This window comes from Sesamum indicum, linkage group LG6 (assembly GCF_026168435.1).
Source record: "Sesamum indicum cultivar Baizhima isolate 11 linkage group LG6, ASM2616843v1, whole genome shotgun sequence".
In the NCBI taxonomy this organism is placed as follows: Eukaryota; Viridiplantae; Streptophyta; class Magnoliopsida; order Lamiales; family Pedaliaceae; genus Sesamum; species Sesamum indicum.
Genome location: NC_142662.1, coordinates 15554375 through 15574487, shown reverse-complemented (window position 1 = coordinate 15574487; position 20113 = coordinate 15554375). Strand labels below are relative to the sequence as shown.

At 31.4% G+C, this 20113-nt stretch overlaps 1 protein-coding gene across 1 annotated transcript; it reads left to right on the top strand.

Annotated features, from left to right (window-relative positions):
* The first annotated feature begins 4658 nt into the window (after nt 1-4658).
* LOC105164408 (Galactosyltransferase family protein) lies at nt 4659-9896 on the top strand. The gene is made up of 11 exons (XM_011083055.3): nt 4659-5194; nt 6728-6830; nt 6934-6995; nt 7083-7291; nt 7371-7434; nt 7536-7608; nt 8021-8141; nt 8241-8328; nt 8555-8680; nt 8761-8870; nt 9549-9896. The coding sequence occupies exons 1-11, from the start codon at nt 5061-5063 to the stop codon at nt 9695-9697; spliced, it is 1239 nt and encodes a 412-aa protein (XP_011081357.1). The 5' UTR covers nt 4659-5060; the 3' UTR covers nt 9698-9896.
* The last annotated feature ends 10217 nt before the right edge of the window (nt 9897-20113 follow it).

Genomic DNA, 20113 nt, shown 5'->3' with positions numbered 1-20113 from the left:
TTGAAATAAAATTTTCCTATATTGGCCATACAAAGGGAACAAATTCTGCCACTACTCACATTCTTGATTTACTTGCTGCTGAAATGAATTATTGATTTTCCTTTAAAAAATCAGAAGATTCCAACCCAGTTTTAATTCATATATCAATTTATGGATCAACGATTAGATGGTTTGCTGGCTTTCAATCATCCCAATTTGGATAAATATTAGCAGATTGTGGACCCACATAAACTTAATTGTCATGGATCTTTTTAAGTAATAAATTAACAATTAGGGGCCATGATAATTGATATCAATAATAATTACGCCAGCTCCATCTTTGGTCGTGCATTCATGTCGAGACATGTATAATAACTTTTATGTGTCACACCAAAATTTGTGTGCAATTAATTTAAAATATTAAAATATAATTATTATATTTTTAAATTATATATTTTAATTAAATAAATAAAAAAATTAAAAAGATAGAAATTGTGAGTAAGAAAAGTGGGAGAAGAAAAAATATGAGAGTTGAGAGGAAAGGAAAAATAGAGGTTGAGAAAAAAGATAAAAAAAAATTTGCTAAAATAATTAAACAGAATAAAAAATAGCATAACAAAAAAGGGAGAGACACCAAAGAGGTGCTCTCCCTTAATAATATAGTAAAGATAATAAGGGTCTCTTCCTTGCAGTTTGGTGTAACTATATGTAAATTCCATGTAATTTGAAAAATTATACTAACACCTCTAAAATTTCCTTTCGTCTACTAAATAAGTTCCTTCGTTAGTAAAAATTAACTGATTTTGCTTATATTAGTAAAAATAATAAAAAAAAATTAATATTTATCCTTGATTGATTTACTACTGACTTATTGCAAGTCAAATATTTTTGTCCCAACTAAACTATCCTTATACGGAGAAGATATATCTCCTCATATGTTTTAACGCGTGAATATGTATGAAGGCAATTTGATCATAAAAAAGATTTATTTGACCTGTAATAAATCAATAATAAGTCAATTGGGGGTAAGTATAGAGTTTTTTTTCTATTTTTGTATTAATAAAAAAAAATTAGTGAATTTTGACCAACGGAGGGATTTATTTGCTACACGAAAGCAAATTAACACTCTTGGTGTTAGATGAAATTTTTCAGACCACATGGAGTTTAGATGTAATTATATCAAGGGATAATTACACTCCTCTCCCCTGAGATTTGTTATAATTACACGTAGACCCTCTATGGTTTGAAAAATTACATTTAACACTCTTGAGTTTTGCTTCTCTCTAACAAATAACTCCCCCTCTTAGTCAAACTCTACCAAATTTGCTGATATTATAAAAATAATAGAAAAAATATATATTAAACCATGTATGACTTATTACCGACTTACTGTAGGTCAAAAGATCTTTTTATGATCAAATTACCCTCGTACGTCTTTCATGCGTTGATGCATGCGAGTAGGTACATCCTCGCTATTATAAGAGTAGTTTATCCGATAAAAATTATTTAACCCGCAATAAGTTAGTAGTCAGTCAATCGAAGGTAAATATCAATTTTCATGATTAGTTTTTTTTTGTTAATATCAGCAAATTCAGTGAGTTTTGACTAACGAAAGGACTTATTTGTTAGACATAAGGAAACCTTAGGGGTGCTAAATATAATTTTTCAACTATAAATCTATCTGTTATTATATCAAATCTCAAAAAAAAAAAATTATAATTATCCTTTATATCAACTTTTAGAGGAAGAAAGTGCAACTAATAATAATAATCAAGAAGAGTATAGCAAGTAAAATATTGTGGCTCATAATCTCCCTCACATGTTTAAACAATTCAAGTAAAATATGCATCACAGCCCATAATTCTATCTCAATTATTTCTTGCCCCCCGCCCAATGACGTGACTTAAAGACCCTACGGCATTTAATTTTCTTATACGCTAAGATAAGTGGCTATATTTTAATTTAATCCTCTAATCTTAACATTTAATTTCAACTATTTATTTATTTTTGTGGATGTGATATTTGTACACATCTAATATCAATGGTAAAAAAAAATTTAAGTGGCTTATAAGACGCAACGTATCATTTTTTTACGAGGCAGCTTTTTTAAGAATAAAGTAATGAAGTTTATATAAAGTCATAGTGGTTAATACAATACAATAGCCACCGATCACATAGCAAGATGAATCATTTAGCGACGTATACAGGAAAAAGACCTTATATCTATCCCGTACCCCTAGTATGAGGGCGTTGATGAATGATGTTGGCGCATCCCATATTAATTATAAATGAGAAGTTTGAGTGCACGTAAGCTCCAAGACCTCTTCTTCCTAAAGAAGTATATTTTTCAATACAAAATTGTGAGTCTCGTGGGGTGTCGGAGTAAATAATACCAATCACATAGGATGATTGATTAGGATGAAAAATGAGCAACGCGGCTAAGAGTGAGATATATCCATTTCAGTGTTAAATTAAAAGCATATTATATGTAGGAAAAAGCTAAGGGTACATTTGAATTTGATTGAATAATTTGGATAAAGAATTTTAAATAATGTTGTAATAAGAAAAATAAAATCCATCAAGATTTAATCAAATATAGTTGAAAAAGAGAATTGAAAATTTTCATATCATTTGAATTTTAAATAATCCTAAATAAATCCAAAAAAATATCACTAAAAATTTCAATTTCATTAATTTGGAATCTATCAATTTTTATATTTTTATTTTTTTTAGGGGTGGAATTCATCAATCTAAAATCTAAATACATCCTAAAACTACTTCAAGTACTATCAGTGTAAAATGTTCAAGAATCACATGCATGATCATTGAATTTCTGTTTTGAGTGTTTTGTTTTGTGTTTTGGAGATAGGGAGAAAAAAATAGAGATAAATAAGTGTGTGTTGAAAATAGACGGTATGTTTGAATTTGTGTTTTGAGATAATTTTTAAAAATTATTGTTCATTATCAAATTATATCTCTTTTTTTTATATATATATTTATATATAAATATTGTATGTTTAATGTTGTATTTTTTAAAACAAAAATCACTGTTTATTGTCAAATCATTACTCTTTTATATCATATACATATAAGTGTATATATATTATATATACAAAAAATTTAAAAATAAAAAAACACACAGATAAAATGTAAGAAATACAAAAACAAACATTAAGTGTATTTTATCTTATCTCAAAAAATGCCAAAATATGAACTCAAACATAATATAATCCCACATAAATCCGTTTCAAGTACACTTCTATTTTTAATTTGACGCAAAATAATTTTTTAGTTTTTAAAATAAGAGTTTTATGTTTTATAAGCATATATAAAATATTTTATAAGCTTCTAAATTATATTTTTTATAGGGATAGCAATGAGATCGTGTTGGACCCAAAATCGCTCTGATTTTTTCAGAAATATTTTGTATATACTTATAAAAAAATATATTTGTACATATAAAAAAGCTATAATATTTATTTATACTATCTTAGACAAAATAAATAAATTTAATATACTTATAAGTAAGAATAATAATTTTAATAATTTATGAATATCTTACTGTTCTATATTAAATAACAATATTCTAAAATTTTTAATATTTTAATGCCTAAACATGCACATGTAAATTGAAAAAAGAAAATATTAACCTTTTAATAATATTATTGTCTCATATTTATAAAGTTTGGTAATAGTATTTTTTAAAAGAATATTTTATTAATATTGTTTAATTATTCAATTTTTTTACTTGATTAAATAAAATATAATGAAAATTTGAATCATGCACACGTATTGAGTGTCCTCCGAGTGCTAATTTTATAAGATACTTTATAAGCTTATAAAAAGAAGTACTTAAAAGTGTTTGGATGAAATAAGACTTTGAAACTTATAAAATTTACTAATGACAAATTTATTATTAATAGAAAGATTTTGTTAAAATATTTAATAATAAGCAGAACTTCTTGCTTTATTTTAAAAGAGCTAACAACTTATTTTTTAAATTTGTAAGCACTTTTCTTTAGGAATAATACACTCTCCTCCCCTTATGTTTGGTATAATTACACGTAGATTTTCTACGGTTTGAAAAATTACATTTAACACCTCTGAAGTTTGCTTTCATTTAACAAATAATTTCCCACATTACTCAAAATTAACTGAATTTACTAATATTAATAAAGAAACAGAATGAAAATTGATATTTATCCTTGATTAAATTAAAACTGACTTATTTCAAGTCAAACAATTTTTTTTAACTAAAATAACCTAATAACGATAAAGATATACCTCTCTACATGTATTAACGAGTAAAAACGTATTAGGGTAATTTGGTTATAAAAAAATTTATTTGACCTGCTATAAGTTAATAACAAATCAATTAAGGGTAAATATAATTTTTTTTAATTTTTTATTAATATTAATTTTCATTAATGGAGGGATTTATTTGTTAGACGAAAGCAAATGTTAAGAGTGTTAAATATAATTTTTCAAACCATAAAAAAGTTATGTATAATTATATCAGATCTCAGAGGAAGAGACAGTAATTATTCCTTTTTCTTTATAAAAGAAATAATTAAATACTTTATGACATTTTATTGAACATTTTAAAAAGCTTTATAACAAAACCAGAAAATGTTCAATTTAAAAGGGGGAGGGAGCAAAGGGCAAAGGAGAAACATGTAAATTTAAGTAGGAAATGGAGTATAGAGTAGAGAGAAGAAGAAGAAGACAAGGCCACCCCACGCCGAGAAAGCTGCTGTGACTTTTTTGTCTTTCTATGTAACAAATGAATTACTCGACAAGAGTCCATAAATTTCGAATGTATTTGCACCTCACTCCCTTTGCATTTACATATAATTTTTGCTGGATTCTTGCAGCATTTCTTTTTTCAAAAATGCTACTGAATGATTGATGATACCATCTCCTTACCTACAGCTTCCTTTTTGTAATTCTTGCTTTTGTTTGAATATGGTTTCAATAATTGTTTCCACAAGAAAATATTCGAAGAAGCTTTAAGGGAGCTCAAAGCTTGTAGCTTTTTCTGTTTCTTTTTTCCCATTCTTGAACTTTTGGGCTGTGTGAAAATGGGGTTGATGCTTGGGAGCAGACCGCCGCACAAGGCCGGTGGCATTGCCGGAAATATTAGCGGTTTGTCGACGAGATGGGTGTCTCTGTTGTGCATTGCCAGCTTCTGCTTGGGAGTTGTTGTTGTGAATAGGTGCTTTTCTGTTCATTTTTCTCTCTTCATCTGTTCTAACTATGCTTTGCTCATTTGTTCTTGGAATCATCGCACGTATTGTTCGTTTGTTGTTGAAGTCCCATTTGCATTTATGAGGGATTGATGGTGCAGAAATGTCTGTATTTGAGTAGATTAGGACCATTATAACAGTGGGTTGTGGTCTGAGGATTTCTCTTTTCTCAAGCTAATTTGGCCACGATTAGATTTTAATGTGCCCAGTTGGTCTGGAGACTGGACCACCCACCATAGTCTTTATTCTTTTCTTCTTCTCATGTTTTTCTTGGTAAGTGTGCATCAGGTAGAACCAACCCAACTACCATTTCTATGGTGGTTTCTGTTGTTAGTTGTAATTGAATTCCGTCTCCTTCATATTAGTGGAATGAGTTTTCAGAATAATTTTGGTTTTTAGGACCCATGAATTTGGGCTGAAAGACATAATAAGCAGTTTCGGTTTGCTAAGGTTTGACCTTCTGGGAAAGCATTCTTGAAATGCTGGATTGGAGAATGTTGCTTGGAATATCTGATGAAGAATGCAAGCTGAATCAAGAGAGCTTTTTGAAATCACCATAAACACATTTCTAATACGACCTTTTCTTTGGTTGGTCGCTGTTATACAGCTCATTTTTTCATTGATGTTATCTTTCTTCTCTATGTGATGCATTTCTTGATTTCTGCGAATTACACCTAACTACAAGGACCTAGGTTCCTCTGACGATAATCATCCTAGAAAGAAGCGTGGAGTAACAAATGAAACTAAATAGTTCAGTACATGATTTCCACCATGGACAAGGCCTGTTTCTTTGCAATTTCACAGTTTTTTCTTGCATCTTTCCCCTTGTTCACATGGGTCCTACTCTGAATTTAAAAACTGTACTAGCTTGCTGAAGGAGATAAATGGGTGCTTTTTATAATATTGAGCGATGAACAATCATTTTCAGCTTCTTATGTGGAAATTTGAAACTTCTTAGGAAAATAAAAATGCAGACAATGTGCATTTGACAATCTAATTCACTGTAGTATTTGAAGTATACGTATTAGTGTCAAATATGTTTAGGATTCATTGGTCTTTAATTGTCTTTAAATTTACTACTGGTCATAGATTGCCATTGCTAACACTACTGGTTTAAAAGAAAAAAATTTGGTTTGCGAGTTTCTTATATTTAGATTCTTGGCAGTAGTTTTTCTCTCTAGGAGATTTTAAGGGATTTCTTGTTTTTTCCAGTTACAACCATAGTTTAGTGATTGCCATCAGAAATCTGCCACTAGTTAGTACATATCTGCAAATATTTACCTTTACTTTCACTATAAGCAGCACCTTTTAACACCCAAATATAATTGAATGAGTTAAGGTTGTTGGTTTCCCTCTTTAAATTTTTCTCTAATTCCGAACTGGAAAATCAAAGCAAATCGAGCAGAAGGGCTGGAGGCTTAAGAACATACCTCATTTGGAATTCACTGAATAAATATAAGCTCCTTTTGATGTTGTTACAATTTTTTATGCCTTGTTTTAAGGTTTTGGACCGTGCCCGATTCAGTTGATTCAGAAAACAATGTAATGTCTCTTGGAAAATATCGGGCTAGAGATATTTATCCTGCTATTAATTGCGACAAGAAGGCAAGTCACAATTACTCTTTTTTATATCTATGAGGGATTTTTTTTTTATTAATTAAATTCTATAAAGTTGACATTTTATAAAGATAACTTTCCTATCCTATAGTTGGGCGCTCCTGAGACAGGGAACATACTTTCTCAAGTTTCAAAATCTCATGATATAATCATGTAAGTTCTCACCCTGCTACCAAAGATAGCAATTCGTTAAGCATGTTATGATGTTTTTATTTGACCTTGGCGGCTCAACATTTTCAGGACATTAGACAAAACCATATCTTCACTGGAAATGCAACTTGCTGCAGCAAGAGCAGCTAAAGCTGAGGACGAAGCAAAATCTAAGGATACAAAGTTAGGAAATGATTCGTCAAATAACCGCCCTAAGGTGTTCTTTGTGATGGGAATCATTACTGCATTTAGCAGCAGAAAACGTAGGGATTCTATTAGAGATACATGGATGCCTCAAGGTTCTACCACTAGTTTCTTAATATTTAATGCGGACTCTCTTCCTACAATTAGTTACACAAACGGTAACATCTTTACCAGGGCAAAATTTGAAGAAGCTGGAGAAAGAAAAGGGAATAATCATAAGATTTGTGATAGGGCACAGGTAAATTTATGTTCGGAATGAGAAAGTTTGACATCATGAACCAACTTACTTTGTCTGCATGGTTTGTTGGGTACTAATGGTTTTCTTCATCTGCTGGTCAGTGCAACACCTGGTGGAGTTTTGGATAGGGCGATTGATGCTGAAGAAGCACAGCATAAGGACTTCCTGCGACTGGTATTCTAAAGATTCTGCCATGATATATTAATCTCATGAACTTATCCTTAGATCTATCCCATCACATGAGTCTAAATGATGTCCATTATGATAAACGAAAGCTGCTAACATTTTTGAATTTATTTTTTGATCTTCTGTCAATCTTTCATCTAGACCACAGTTGAAAAAATTAACTAACAAAAGAATTTCATAAAATCATGTTCGTCGTCTCCTCATACTAGTTGAAATTGTGGTCACAACGTTGTTACATGACTTCTTTGTAAATGAGTGATGAATACAATTTTTAAGTTGATGGAAGTATATTCAATATTGCAAGTTCAATGAGAGAATATGCTTTTAGCAGACTGTTATGAGTGGATTTCCCCATAAAAGTTAACAATAATTGGTGAGTATTATGTCTATCATGTGGCAGAATCATGTAGAAGGGTATCACGAATTGTCTTCAAAAACTCAAATTTACTTTTCAACAGCTGCTGCTAAGTGGGAAGCCGACTTCTACGTTAAAGTCGATGATGATGTGCATGTGAATCTTGGTCAGCATGATCTCGATCCCCACTTCACTCTCATATGAGCTTTCTTAAAAATTTGAATTTCTGATTTTGTACGCTGACTATGTTAATGTTCGTTGGCAGGAATTCTAGGTTCATTATTGTCCCGCCATCAATCAAAGCCCCGCGTTTACATCGGTTGCATGAAGTCTGGACCTGTCCTTGCACAGAAGTAAGAATCCTAAAGTTTGTGATGAAATTCTGCTATTTCACTAGTGTTAGTATTCTTATTTAAATATCAAAGCAAATTTGCAATTCATGTTATGAGAATGTCGTATATTCCTTTAGGTGTAGGAGCTTCATCACACTACACTAAGAGTTTTTTCTATTTCTCATCTATGGTTCGTATCAACAATTCTATGCTGTAATAACTCTTTAGTCAATCTTTCCACATGTAGAGGGGTCAAGTACCACGAACCAGAATATTGGAAATTTGGCGAGGAGGGGAACAAGTATTTTAGGCATGCAACGGGACAAATTTATGCAATCTCCAAAGACTTGGCGACCTACGTTTCTGTTAACCGGTACAATGCGTCTTTCTCGTACACAGGGTTGAAACATATTACAAGAAACCAGTTTTGCTTAAAATGATGTTTCTTTGCAGACACATACTGCACAGGTATGCGAATGAAGATGTATCTCTTGGGTCTTGGTTTATTGGTCTCGATGTTGAGCATATTGACGAACGGAGCCTCTGTTGCGGGACACCCCCCGGTGAGAAAGTTTCCATATGCCTCTCTGTGCCGTTTACTGCTTTCATTAATCAAAATTTTCATTGGCCAGCTTCAATTCTAAGAGGAGGTTGTTCAAAGCCTACTAAGTATTCGTGACAATTGTCTGTGAGTGAATGATTCAGGGTTAGGATTTCAATGACTCCATATTAGGTGGATTTCACATTGACCAAAGTGACCTTAAAAATCATCTGAAAAGTTTTGAGTTATTTAAAATTATTCTTTGTTTGGTGTTTCTAACAAGTAAGACTGAAATTTATCTTGACTTCCAAAGTTATTCATAGTTAGTAAACTTCAGCAGCACGTCCTATGCCTTTAATCGGGTGAGTATCAGCATTTATTAAACAAGTCCTGGGTAAAAACTTTCTCATTCCTATGCCACCTTCTGAGGCTCAGGCATTTACATTTCTAGTTAGAAACCAACCCCTTAGGGTTGTGGAACAATAGGGAGGTTCCTTAGGGCTACATTTGGATTGAATGATTTGGATTTGAAGCAAGGATTTCGGGAAAGAATTTCGAATCACTCTATGTCATGAGCATTTGAAACCTATCTATACTGTTCCTACTAGCTAATCACCTTGTGTGTGCTTCTCCGTGTATGTAAGTGAAATATTCCATGAGACTCAAATCTTGACAATGTACTTTTACTATCGACTGCCAGATTGTGGGTGGAAAGCACAGGCGGGGAACCACTGTGCGGCATCATTTGACTGGAGCTGCAGCGGCATATGCAAATCAGTTGAAAGAATGGAAGACATCCACCAACGGTGCGGTGAGGGTGAAGGAGCCATTTGGCACTCCAGTGCTTGAAATCTGCACCTTTCACCAACAGCTTGTAATATATATTGTGCATAGTGTAACGGCAAGCATGGCCGGGCATTGCCACTCTGCCCCATTTTTGCCGAGTAGCTTCTGGGGCAGTTGGCATATCATTAGATTCATTTCTGCACATATGGCTCTAACTAGTAGCAAATCAATGAAAACTTAAGTTCACTTGTTATCAATCAAATGGGCATTATTTCTGCAGAAAACAAACTTCCGGTGATGAAGTTTGCATAAGGTAAAGAATACTGATCTACATCTTATAAGATGTATAAGCTCATAAAATATTTTAAATATGTTTATTGCCTGTTTTGTCTTGAGGATCAACATATCAGATCAGCTTTTGAGTTAAAGGTAATTTCTTGTGCCATTTGGCCTCCATTTCAATAATTACTTTTGTGATTAAAATTTATCAAATCCACGTTTTTGCCCCATTATTTTTTTTTTATCTAATTATCTATTAATCCCATCTAATATTTTTTTTAATTCTTTTATTAACCTTAAAAATGATGTTATAATCAAGGGTTAACTACACTTACTATCCTTGAAGAATACCATGCGTCGGTTGTTCCGCACCCCCCCTAAAGTTCGAAAGCTAGCAAAAAGGTCCATTTAATTTCACCATATTTAAAATTTTGTTAGAATGTGGTTGATGTGGAGCTTGAAGAGAGTGGATCAACCCAGTAACACGCAGCGAAAGCCTAAAAACGAAGAAATTTTGTGTAAGGACGAATTTCAAAAGCATGAATAATATGGGTCTTCGTAGAACTTAAAATTTGAGGTAAGAACACATTATTGATTAATAAGAATAATGTGGTTCTTAATTTGTTAGTGTACTGTGTCTATTTTATATGTTTGAATGCCACCAGACTTAAATTGACCCACACATATGGGTAATCACCCTAGTAGTATAATAGCGAGCAAGATGGGATTTGGAAAGATTATATTACATATCATAAGAATGATGACATTCAAACTTTAGAAGTGATCAAAGTTAATCTATGATTGAAAGTCTCCTTAGTTAAAAAGCTAAGATGAGATGATGTCCGTAGAATTTTTCACGTAATTGGGAGATTAATTGGTAATTATTAAAAATTTAAATTTAATTAGTAAATAAATTATAGATTGAATTTGGAATATAATAATACTTGAACGGATTAAATTGGAGTTCGTTATAATATTTGAAAACAAATTATATTAATTAAGAAATATAAAAGGACATAATGGGTATTTTGAGAAAAGTTTAATTAAATAAATAAAATAATAATAATATTATATAGATATAATAATATATATATATATATAACATATATATAATAATATGTATATAGAGATATACATATAAAAAAAATGATAAAAGAGAGACTGGTTGAGAGTGGCGGTCAAGCCCACCTCATTTCTCTCTCCTCTTTTCTTATTACTCGCACGCATATGCACAATTACAGCATATTCCAAAACACAAACAGTTAGAAATTTGCAATTTCTCGCGGAGAACGAATAGGTACAAAAATTTATATTTTAAATTATAATAATTTATATAATTATATTATTTATTTACTCCGCTTATTAAATAGAGTTTATATTGAGCGATGTACTATTTAATCAGAATATTTTATGATTTTGGCTATTTAAATTAGTGTCAAATTAAATATCACATTTGCTATAAAAATGATATAGTTGGGCAATTAAATTATTTGATTTGTTAGATTTAATTATCCTTATAGTTAATTTACACAATTCCATCGGAATGATTAACCAAATATGTAATTCTATGTATTATTGTTTAATTAAATTATATAGCAACGATAAATTGGTAGAAAATTCATAGAAATAATTTGAAAATTATATTTAACAAATATTATGTTATTAAAGAGGAAAAATGAGAATTTAACGATAATATAACTTACGAATGTTATTAAAAACGATAGTTATAAATATATATGGGGTTTGATTAAATAAATTCTTATGAATTAGATGATAAATTAAATATATGTTTGAGAAGCTTAGAAAATGTAGTTTAATATAAATAGAATATTAAAAGATTGGTGGAAAATATACGAACATTATATAATATTTTATTTAGAGTTTATGATATTCTATAAATATATTGATTATACGTATTATAATTTATTATAGGACGTGACGACAAGGTAGAGGGTTGAGCAGTCCCTCGTAAAACAGAAGCATTTTGGGATATAAGGTAAGTATAGCTAATTGGATTTATATATATATATATATAAATCTATATGTGTATTATTGTATATATTATGTATATTGGTTTCTTGGATGCGAACGTGGATTTGACTTTATATTATTATGCGTGGCTTTCGTATATTGATTGTTTATATAATTAGTTGTGGATTATTTGCTAGATTATCATAATATTGGTGAAATTGTTACTATGTGATATGTAATGGTAATGTAGAGATATGCGGGATATGATTATGTGATAATCATATAATTGATTGTTGATGAAATCAAATTGGGAGTTGATATTGAGAAAGTGATTATCATAAAAAATAGAATGGCGATTGTGAGTTGAAATAAAAGATGATGCTTACCTAGTTGGGAACACAGTCAATGGTTTATGAAAATGTGATTGATGATAATGTGATTGATAATGAGATATGAAAAATATACGATTTAAGCTAGGTACCATGGCGCGTAGGGTACCAGGGTATTCCGGGGCAGTAGGGAATATCCTGTGCTGTTAGCTACACACTGGGGTGGTGTGGGGGTACCATGTTTGTTGTGATGTCCTGTGCTATATTGCTACACAGCTGGAGTAAAAGAGTGTGGGGATATCACACAATGGGTATCTTGTGCTGTATATGATATGATGATGGCCGGCGAAACCATTGACTGATGTACTGCAACTAGAGTAAGTGGGGCCCTTAACTAATAAATGATAACGAATGAATATTATGTCGTGGATTGATTTACAACTGTGAGTATGTATTGTTGCTTAATCTGATGTTGTTGTATGACGAATGACTGTTGTTGGTGTGACTGCATGTACGTGAATGTTTGTCTGTGTATATATATAGACTGATCAGCTATACTTATTGAGTAGGCAACTCATTCCTTGCCACGTACTTTTTCAGGAGATAGGTCATATTGATTAGCCACATTGGACTTTGAGCGGTGCCGTCGTCTTTATTAGGTGGGTCAGCCGTGACATCTGAAGCTAGAGTTTTTGATTGTTAAACATTTTGGTCTTTTATCGGGATTTATGTTTAAAGTTGTGGTATGATTTTTCTTGAGATTATGTACACGAGAACATGTAGTCAGGGTAAATGTTACTTTTGGTGGTATATATTATCTTTTGTGATATATAATATTATAATTATAAATTAGAATTTATTTTACTGGTTGAATTAGAATTACTTATAGAATGAGTTCTGATTAAAGAAAGGATAAAATAGTAATAATTAGATGTAGCGAGTAAGGGGTGCTATAAGATCATATGTGAGTATGTCCAAATTTTATAAAAGCTTGTTTGTAGTTGACATTGTGAACTGCTAGAAGACAGGATGACTGTCTAGTAGTTTGCAAGTCAGGTGCTTTGACAACAATTAGACTTAGGTTCATATGATGTTAAGAGAAGTGCCATGCCCAAGTTGATGGGAGCTTCATCATAGCATGTATTCATATTATATGTACTTCGAGACGACCTCCTATAGGAAGTGACTGAATGGGTCCCTACTTCATTACTATATGAGCCCATATAATCTTTTGCACCATTTGGGACTCTGAACAATGTCATAAGGTGTAAACTTGATAAATTATCCAGGCCATGAGTGATTCGGTCTGTCGGAGTGTGTTTAGGGAAGTTGTCAAGAGCAAGTTGGTTGATGTGAGAGGTTGAGGAAGAAATAAGTTAGTGACGCACTAGTGTTCTATTGTTCATAGCCCGAACGACTAAGTTGGAAAATTTCTGACTAGTCAAACATAAAAGTGTATTTGAAAGAGTCAATCATGCTTTATCTATTTATTGAAGGGTCCAGAGATGTTTAATCAACTGCAACCACAAGGTTTGGGGTACATAGAGAGTTTTGAGTTGAAGGATCATGTTAATTTAGTGATAACTTCATATAACTCTCCTCACATTTCTTTCTTGCTTGGTTGACACCTTATTCCCCATATGAAATATGAGAGATGAGTTGCTTGGTTGACACCTTATTCCCCATATGAAATATGAGAGATGAGAAATTTTGGATTGGAGTGATTATGTCAAATATATATAAATGCGAGATATTAGATATATATCCATATTTGAGATAGAATTTTATAGTTTCCCAAACTTGAGATCGGGATAAAGACTCCTCTTGGATAATCCTTATCTGATATAGTGTTTGTAGTTCCCAAATTTAGTGTTGAGATAAGACTAATCTTGGATAAACAATATATGAGATAAATTTTGATATCTCTCAAGCTTATCTGGGGTCAGGACTCCTGTTGTGGTAAGCATTAATTAATGCACATCTGTAAATATTACTCTCCCTAATATTCTCATTATACTCTCTCTTGGAGCATCATAAAAGTTTCCTAGGATCTAAGGAGTGTGAAAATTGAATGTATAGTTCTGGTAACAGTCCATTTTGAGCAACAAGACGATGTTCGTAAAAAGCTTGGAAAACATGCTTGTAGATCCACGAGATCATTCAAAGGCTTGTAGGCGAGCCATAATGGTCTGAGATTGATTAGAACATTCAACTGCGACAACCAAGGCATCTAGCAGACTACGCTTGGAAGTTATTATACCTAATCAATGAGATAATTACCGATACCTTTTATGTGAAAACATATATTGTATGATTGCCTTTAAATCTCCACGATAAATCTAATTATTCTAAATTAATTCTCCTATAATTAATTATTTTATAATCAATTGTGCAAATCGGCCAACAAAATGGAACTTAGAAGGTGTCTGACTAAGCTTTTTAAAAATATCTTATAAACTCTTACATCTTTTAAAATATTGAATCTTATTTTAAAAATAAGGTTTTAAACCATTTGAATAAAATAAGATGTTAAAACTTATAATATATTTTTAAATCTTATAAGATGTTAAGATATTCGGTATAATAAAGTGTTTTTAGAACATGATTCCAATATAATCAAAATAATTTATTATTTCTTAATATATTTTGTTTTTAAATATTTTTAAAATATTTTCATAAGCAATACATATTAGGTTAACTCCAAATAAAAATTTAATAAATCATACTTTTCTTATAAAAATAAAAAGATTGATGAATTGTTACCTAAACTTTTGAATAAATATAATATATATATATATACACATTCGTGTTAGTCGAATATTAACATAGATATATAATTGATTTTGTCTTTATTAATGCAATGACTATTTTTAGTCATATGATTTATAATGTTTTGAATTTATATTTTCTCTGTAAATAGAATATCAATAGCAATCTTTTTTTTTAACTATAATAATTTATTATTAAATAAAAAAGTAATTTTCTTTTTCGAATGCAAGAAAAATTAAAACGCAATAAAAAATTTTAAAATTCTAGAGAGAGTTTGCATGTGTGTGTGTGTGTCTGAGAAAGAGAGAGTATGAATGAGAATGTTTTTGTCTTATGATATTTACTCTTATAGAGCTTATAAGATGTTTCAAAAAAATTTTGTTGAAGCTAACTTTTCTTAAAGAGTTTATAAGATCCAAAAGCATCTTATTTTTAGATCTTATAAATTTTTTTTTGTAAATTATTGTTTGGCCCAGGACCAAAATGGTAGGTCAAAGACCACACACATTAGGATGGTTACCCAACCATTCTTGCCCCACTCTCTCCACCCAGCCCATTTACCCAACCCGCACCATTTGGCTTCTTATTTTCCTAATATGCTACAGTAACCCAAATATTTTCCCTCCTCTCTCTCTCTCGCCTCCTCGTTCTCCATATCTTCCCTCTCTGTGCCTTCTTCCTCCTCGATTTTCTTCTTCCACCACCCTCATCCCTCACAACCATTAATGGTGTCTCACTATAAATACATCTTCCTCCATGACTCTAAATATATATAAAAAAAAAAAATCTGATAGAGAACAAAAATATTCTCCACCTTTCTCCTAACAGTGTTCTTCGTGAAAAGCCTTTGTGGTTTAGAGTCTTCGTGACCGAGTCTATTTTTTGTGGGGTATTCTTGAAGCCTTCGTGGCCTAAGTAGTTGGGGCCTGTTTGTTGCTTGAGTAGTTGGAGCCTTTTGTGGCTTGAGTTGGGTATTGCAACCGTGTGTGGTTGTCGGCCTAAGTGGCTGTAGGCTTCTCTCAGATCAGACTCCCTGAACCTTCTTTATTCTTTATTATTGTTTATTTTACATTAATATTATTATATCTCTAATCCATTATTATTACTGTAAATCTATTTGTAATTTCGGTCTGTAATTATTTAAGAATTTTTGTAACCCGCTAATTTTTCTATAATAGCTTGGTTAGGGTTTCTTGATTTAGGTTCATCACTACCGGAATTAATTCCCAACACTCTTTAGAAAACAAAAATTTTAAAAAACCTTACCAAATATTTTTTTTGAATTTATAATCTCTCAAACATCTTCAAAAATATTTTAAAGAGCTTATAGCCTTAACCAAACACCCTCCGCCAAACTCCCCCTAAATCTCTTCATGTGGTCGGTGCATGATTGAAATGAACACTTGATTAAATTGTGGAAATGATATACCTCCGACCACTACCAACCTTTTGTCAATTATAGGGCGGAAGGCAAATCTCAGTACGTACATGAAATTGATGTTACTGTAAAAATGGTTGGCTTCTGATGGAAAATTCTCTGTTGCTCGTGCGACTTTTCATTCTCGCCCTCTTATACGTCCCCATCGGACTGCAAATGTAGCATGGACTATGCACTGCGACTTAGGGTGTGTTTGGCAAAATCTATTTTTGTAAATTGTATGTATAAATTAATGTGTTTCATAAGATGTTTTTTGAACTTCCAAAATGCTAGATTTTTTTTTTTTTTTTGGAAAAAGAAAGTATTGTAGTATTTAAATAAAATTAAGATTATAAAGATTGTATAGGTTATTAACGATCAATTTGTACGTAGTTAATTCGAAAAATATTTCAACAGACTTTTAAAATAAATTGGACACTCTTTTATATTTATTTTTTTAAATGAGTTTACAAGCTCGTAATATCTTATTGTTAGATCTTATAAAATTATTTTCTAAAAGAATTACGCAACATTTTATGAGCTCAACCAAACAGCCTCTTAACGAATGTTCGCAAATAGTTAAAATAAAAGCTTATCAAATGTATTGTTGAAATGGGTATTTTTTGTTTACAATTTTTCAATTATTTAAATCATGTCGATTTAAATTAAAACTTACAAGCATCATTTACCAATTTTTGCAGCTCAATAATTGTAAAGATTTAGTTGTTTTTTTTATCAAATATTTGAACCTTATTTTTTAAACACTTTCGTAATTGATTTAAAACTTTCTCTACAATTTTATTTCGAGTTTAATACAATTTACCCTCTTATAATATTGCAAATGAGCAAATTACTACCCATGATAAAAAAATAATAATTTACCCTTCCGTGTTTTTCAATATAAAACAATTTACATCTCTATCTAAGAAGGTAAATTGTTTCATTATAAAAAACGCAGAGAGATAACTAGCTATATTCTAAAATATGAAGAGGTAAATTATTGTATTTCAAGAACACAAAAGATAAATTACTATTTTTTTTAAAAAAATAATTTACTCATTTATAATAGTCGAGGAGTAGTTGCATTTTTCCCATTTTAATTCGGCCCCTAAACGGGAAAGCTGTTGCGAGCAAGAGATTTTGAGCGACGGGTGGGCTTCCCTGTGGGGCTCCCCACTACTCCACCTAAGGATTTTAAATGGGGAAGCTGCTGATTTCACATTGGACGGTATGTGGAAGTCAATTCGTTTTCGTTGATTTGCGTCTAAGCCGGTCTGTGATGGGGTGAGTTATCACCCTGGACCAAAATTTCCAATTTTTTTTTTTTATCAAATTAATTATAATGGTATGCAGTTCCCGTAAATATATAAAAAGAATTTTGATGTGAGATGATAAAAAAAATTATAAAAAATAAATAATAATAAATATGGAACATAAGGTGAGAGAATTATGAAATAGTGGGTAGTTAAAAGAAAAAAAATATAATTGTGATATTATTATAAAATATTGAAATTATTAATTTGATCAAATTTATTTAAAAAAAAGAAATGAAATAGAGGATAATTGAAAATTTTTCGTGTTTGATTCAAAGGAAAAATTGTAATTGATGTGGAAAGATTAATAAGTTAACTACATTGAATGTCTCCCGTCAATGAGAAGTTTAATTTTTGGGAAGTCAAAGATCAATTCAAGTAATTATAACGTGATGAATGAGATCATGGTCACATCAAGGGGATTAAGACACTAATGAGGAATCTACAAAAAGACCATTTTATCCCTCATGAAGTTTTCATTTGTATACGCGTTTCTTAAGAGATGAGGGGTGAAAGAGTAAAGATTCATCATTTACCTTATTTAGTTGATTAGTATAAAAAAGGAAAGCTCTTCCTAGCATTTGGGAGACGATGCGATATTTGGGGGAACAAATCCATTGTTCAAGGCAAGATTCCGAGCTCTAGATTATGAAGATCATTTGCTACGTATCCGTGATTGTATCCCAATCAGTCACTTGAATATAATAATAATTTTTATATATTTATGTTGATTATTCTCGTTAATTTTTACATAAATTGTTAGTTGAGTAATATTGGTTCGATAAAATGGAATTTTTATTTTGATCCTACATTTTATGGGATACTATTTTTAACTAAAATTTTTAGTTCTAACAACAGAACTCTTTCATGTGGCCGTTAGTTGGTGATTTTAGGAAGAGAGTGATTTTCCCTTCAAAATTCAGTAGCGAACGGCTATATAAAGACCGTATGCGTTGTGTCGTTAGCTTTTAATGTCAGAGGAAAAAGTTATAAGTTAAGAAGTAGTATAAGTTGAAAATGTTAAAAAATCAAATTGAAATGTGAAAAAAGATTAAAGTTAGAGTGTTTGGAAAAATAGTTTAATATTTATAATTTTATCAACAACTTGCAAAAATTGGTACAAAATTGTTTATATTTTTTTTTGACTTAAATCAATTTAATTTCAAATAATTTAAAAACAATAACTGTATAACAAAAATATCTTTTTTTTTTAAATTTACTTTCAAAAATAAGTTGATAAGAGCTTATTTTAAAAATATACAAATACGCACTAAATTTATGTCTTTTTACTATTGATATAATTTTAAAGGGGCCCATGACTAAAAATAAAATCCTATAAAGTGTCAGACCACAATAAAAATGACTTAATCTTATAGAACCACTACAAATTTGCCTCATAATCAATGATACTGATTTGCTAAAAAACTACTAAATTTATATTATTGAAATGCGATTTAACATGCTCACCACAATAGAATTCTTACTGTCTCTTCAAATAAAGAAATAAGGGGGTATTTATACTAATACAAATGTATGCTATTTAGGGTAGGTATGGGTAAATTGCTACTTTAACCCTCACATATCCTCTTTTACATGGCTATGATTTATTGGTTGGGGTTATTCTAGTAATTCATTGTTTCACCTCAATTTAGAAGTTTGACTTGGATCTTCCTTTTTGAAAATGTCATCCTTGCTTTATTTAGCTTGATTTTTTTCTTCCATCAACGACCCCTCAATTCTCGAATATCATGAGGATATTTAGGAATTAAACTATGATCTCGGGCTCTTCTCAAATTTGGCCTGTATTAGGATATCACGATGAGGATACATCACAGTGAAAAGGTTGTGTCGTCGCTGATCGAAGGTGATGCTATTGCGGGTTGAGGCCATTTGTCGCCATAGGGGTAAGAAGGGCCTAGCAAATCATATAGTCACATCGCGCGGTGTCATCTCACATTCTCTTTTAATCTCGTAGCGTCGCACTATGTCATGCGTTCTGTCCCGCATTGCATCGTACGCGTCGCACTGTCGTGTTGTGTTGTGCCCCACGGCATCGTGTCGTGTCGCGTTGTGTCATCTCGAATTTTATAGTGTTGCATTGCACTTTATCACGTTATGTCTCTCTTTATTGTGTTGCTTCGCCAATTTAGCCTCTTGTTGGCCAACGTACTTGGTAGTTGGTTAGGTTTCTGTCTAGATTAGGTCGCGATATGTCGAGGAAAAGTACTGAGAGTGGGAAGTTGCCGTTGGATGGGGTGGTGTTGCCACTAGTAGGGACTGACGCAGCGGCTGGTCGAGGCTCCGTCCCTGGACCACATTTTTCGAGCCTCGACTAGATTTTCGCCCCTCGACCAGCCTCATCTGGTCGAGGTGAGCTGCCTCGACCCTGATATTGTCTATA

Coding starts and splice junctions, on each gene's coding strand:
- LOC105164408 (XM_011083055.3), top strand. CDS start 5,061: ATGGGGTTGATGCTTGGGAGCAGACCGCCGCACAAGGCCGGTGGCATT. Junction 6,996..7,082: donor AAATCTCATGATATAATCAT/GTAAGTTCTCAC, acceptor CAACATTTTCAG/GACATTAGACAAAACCATAT. Junction 8,681..8,760: donor ACCTACGTTTCTGTTAACCG/GTACAATGCGTC, acceptor GTTTCTTTGCAG/ACACATACTGCACAGGTATG.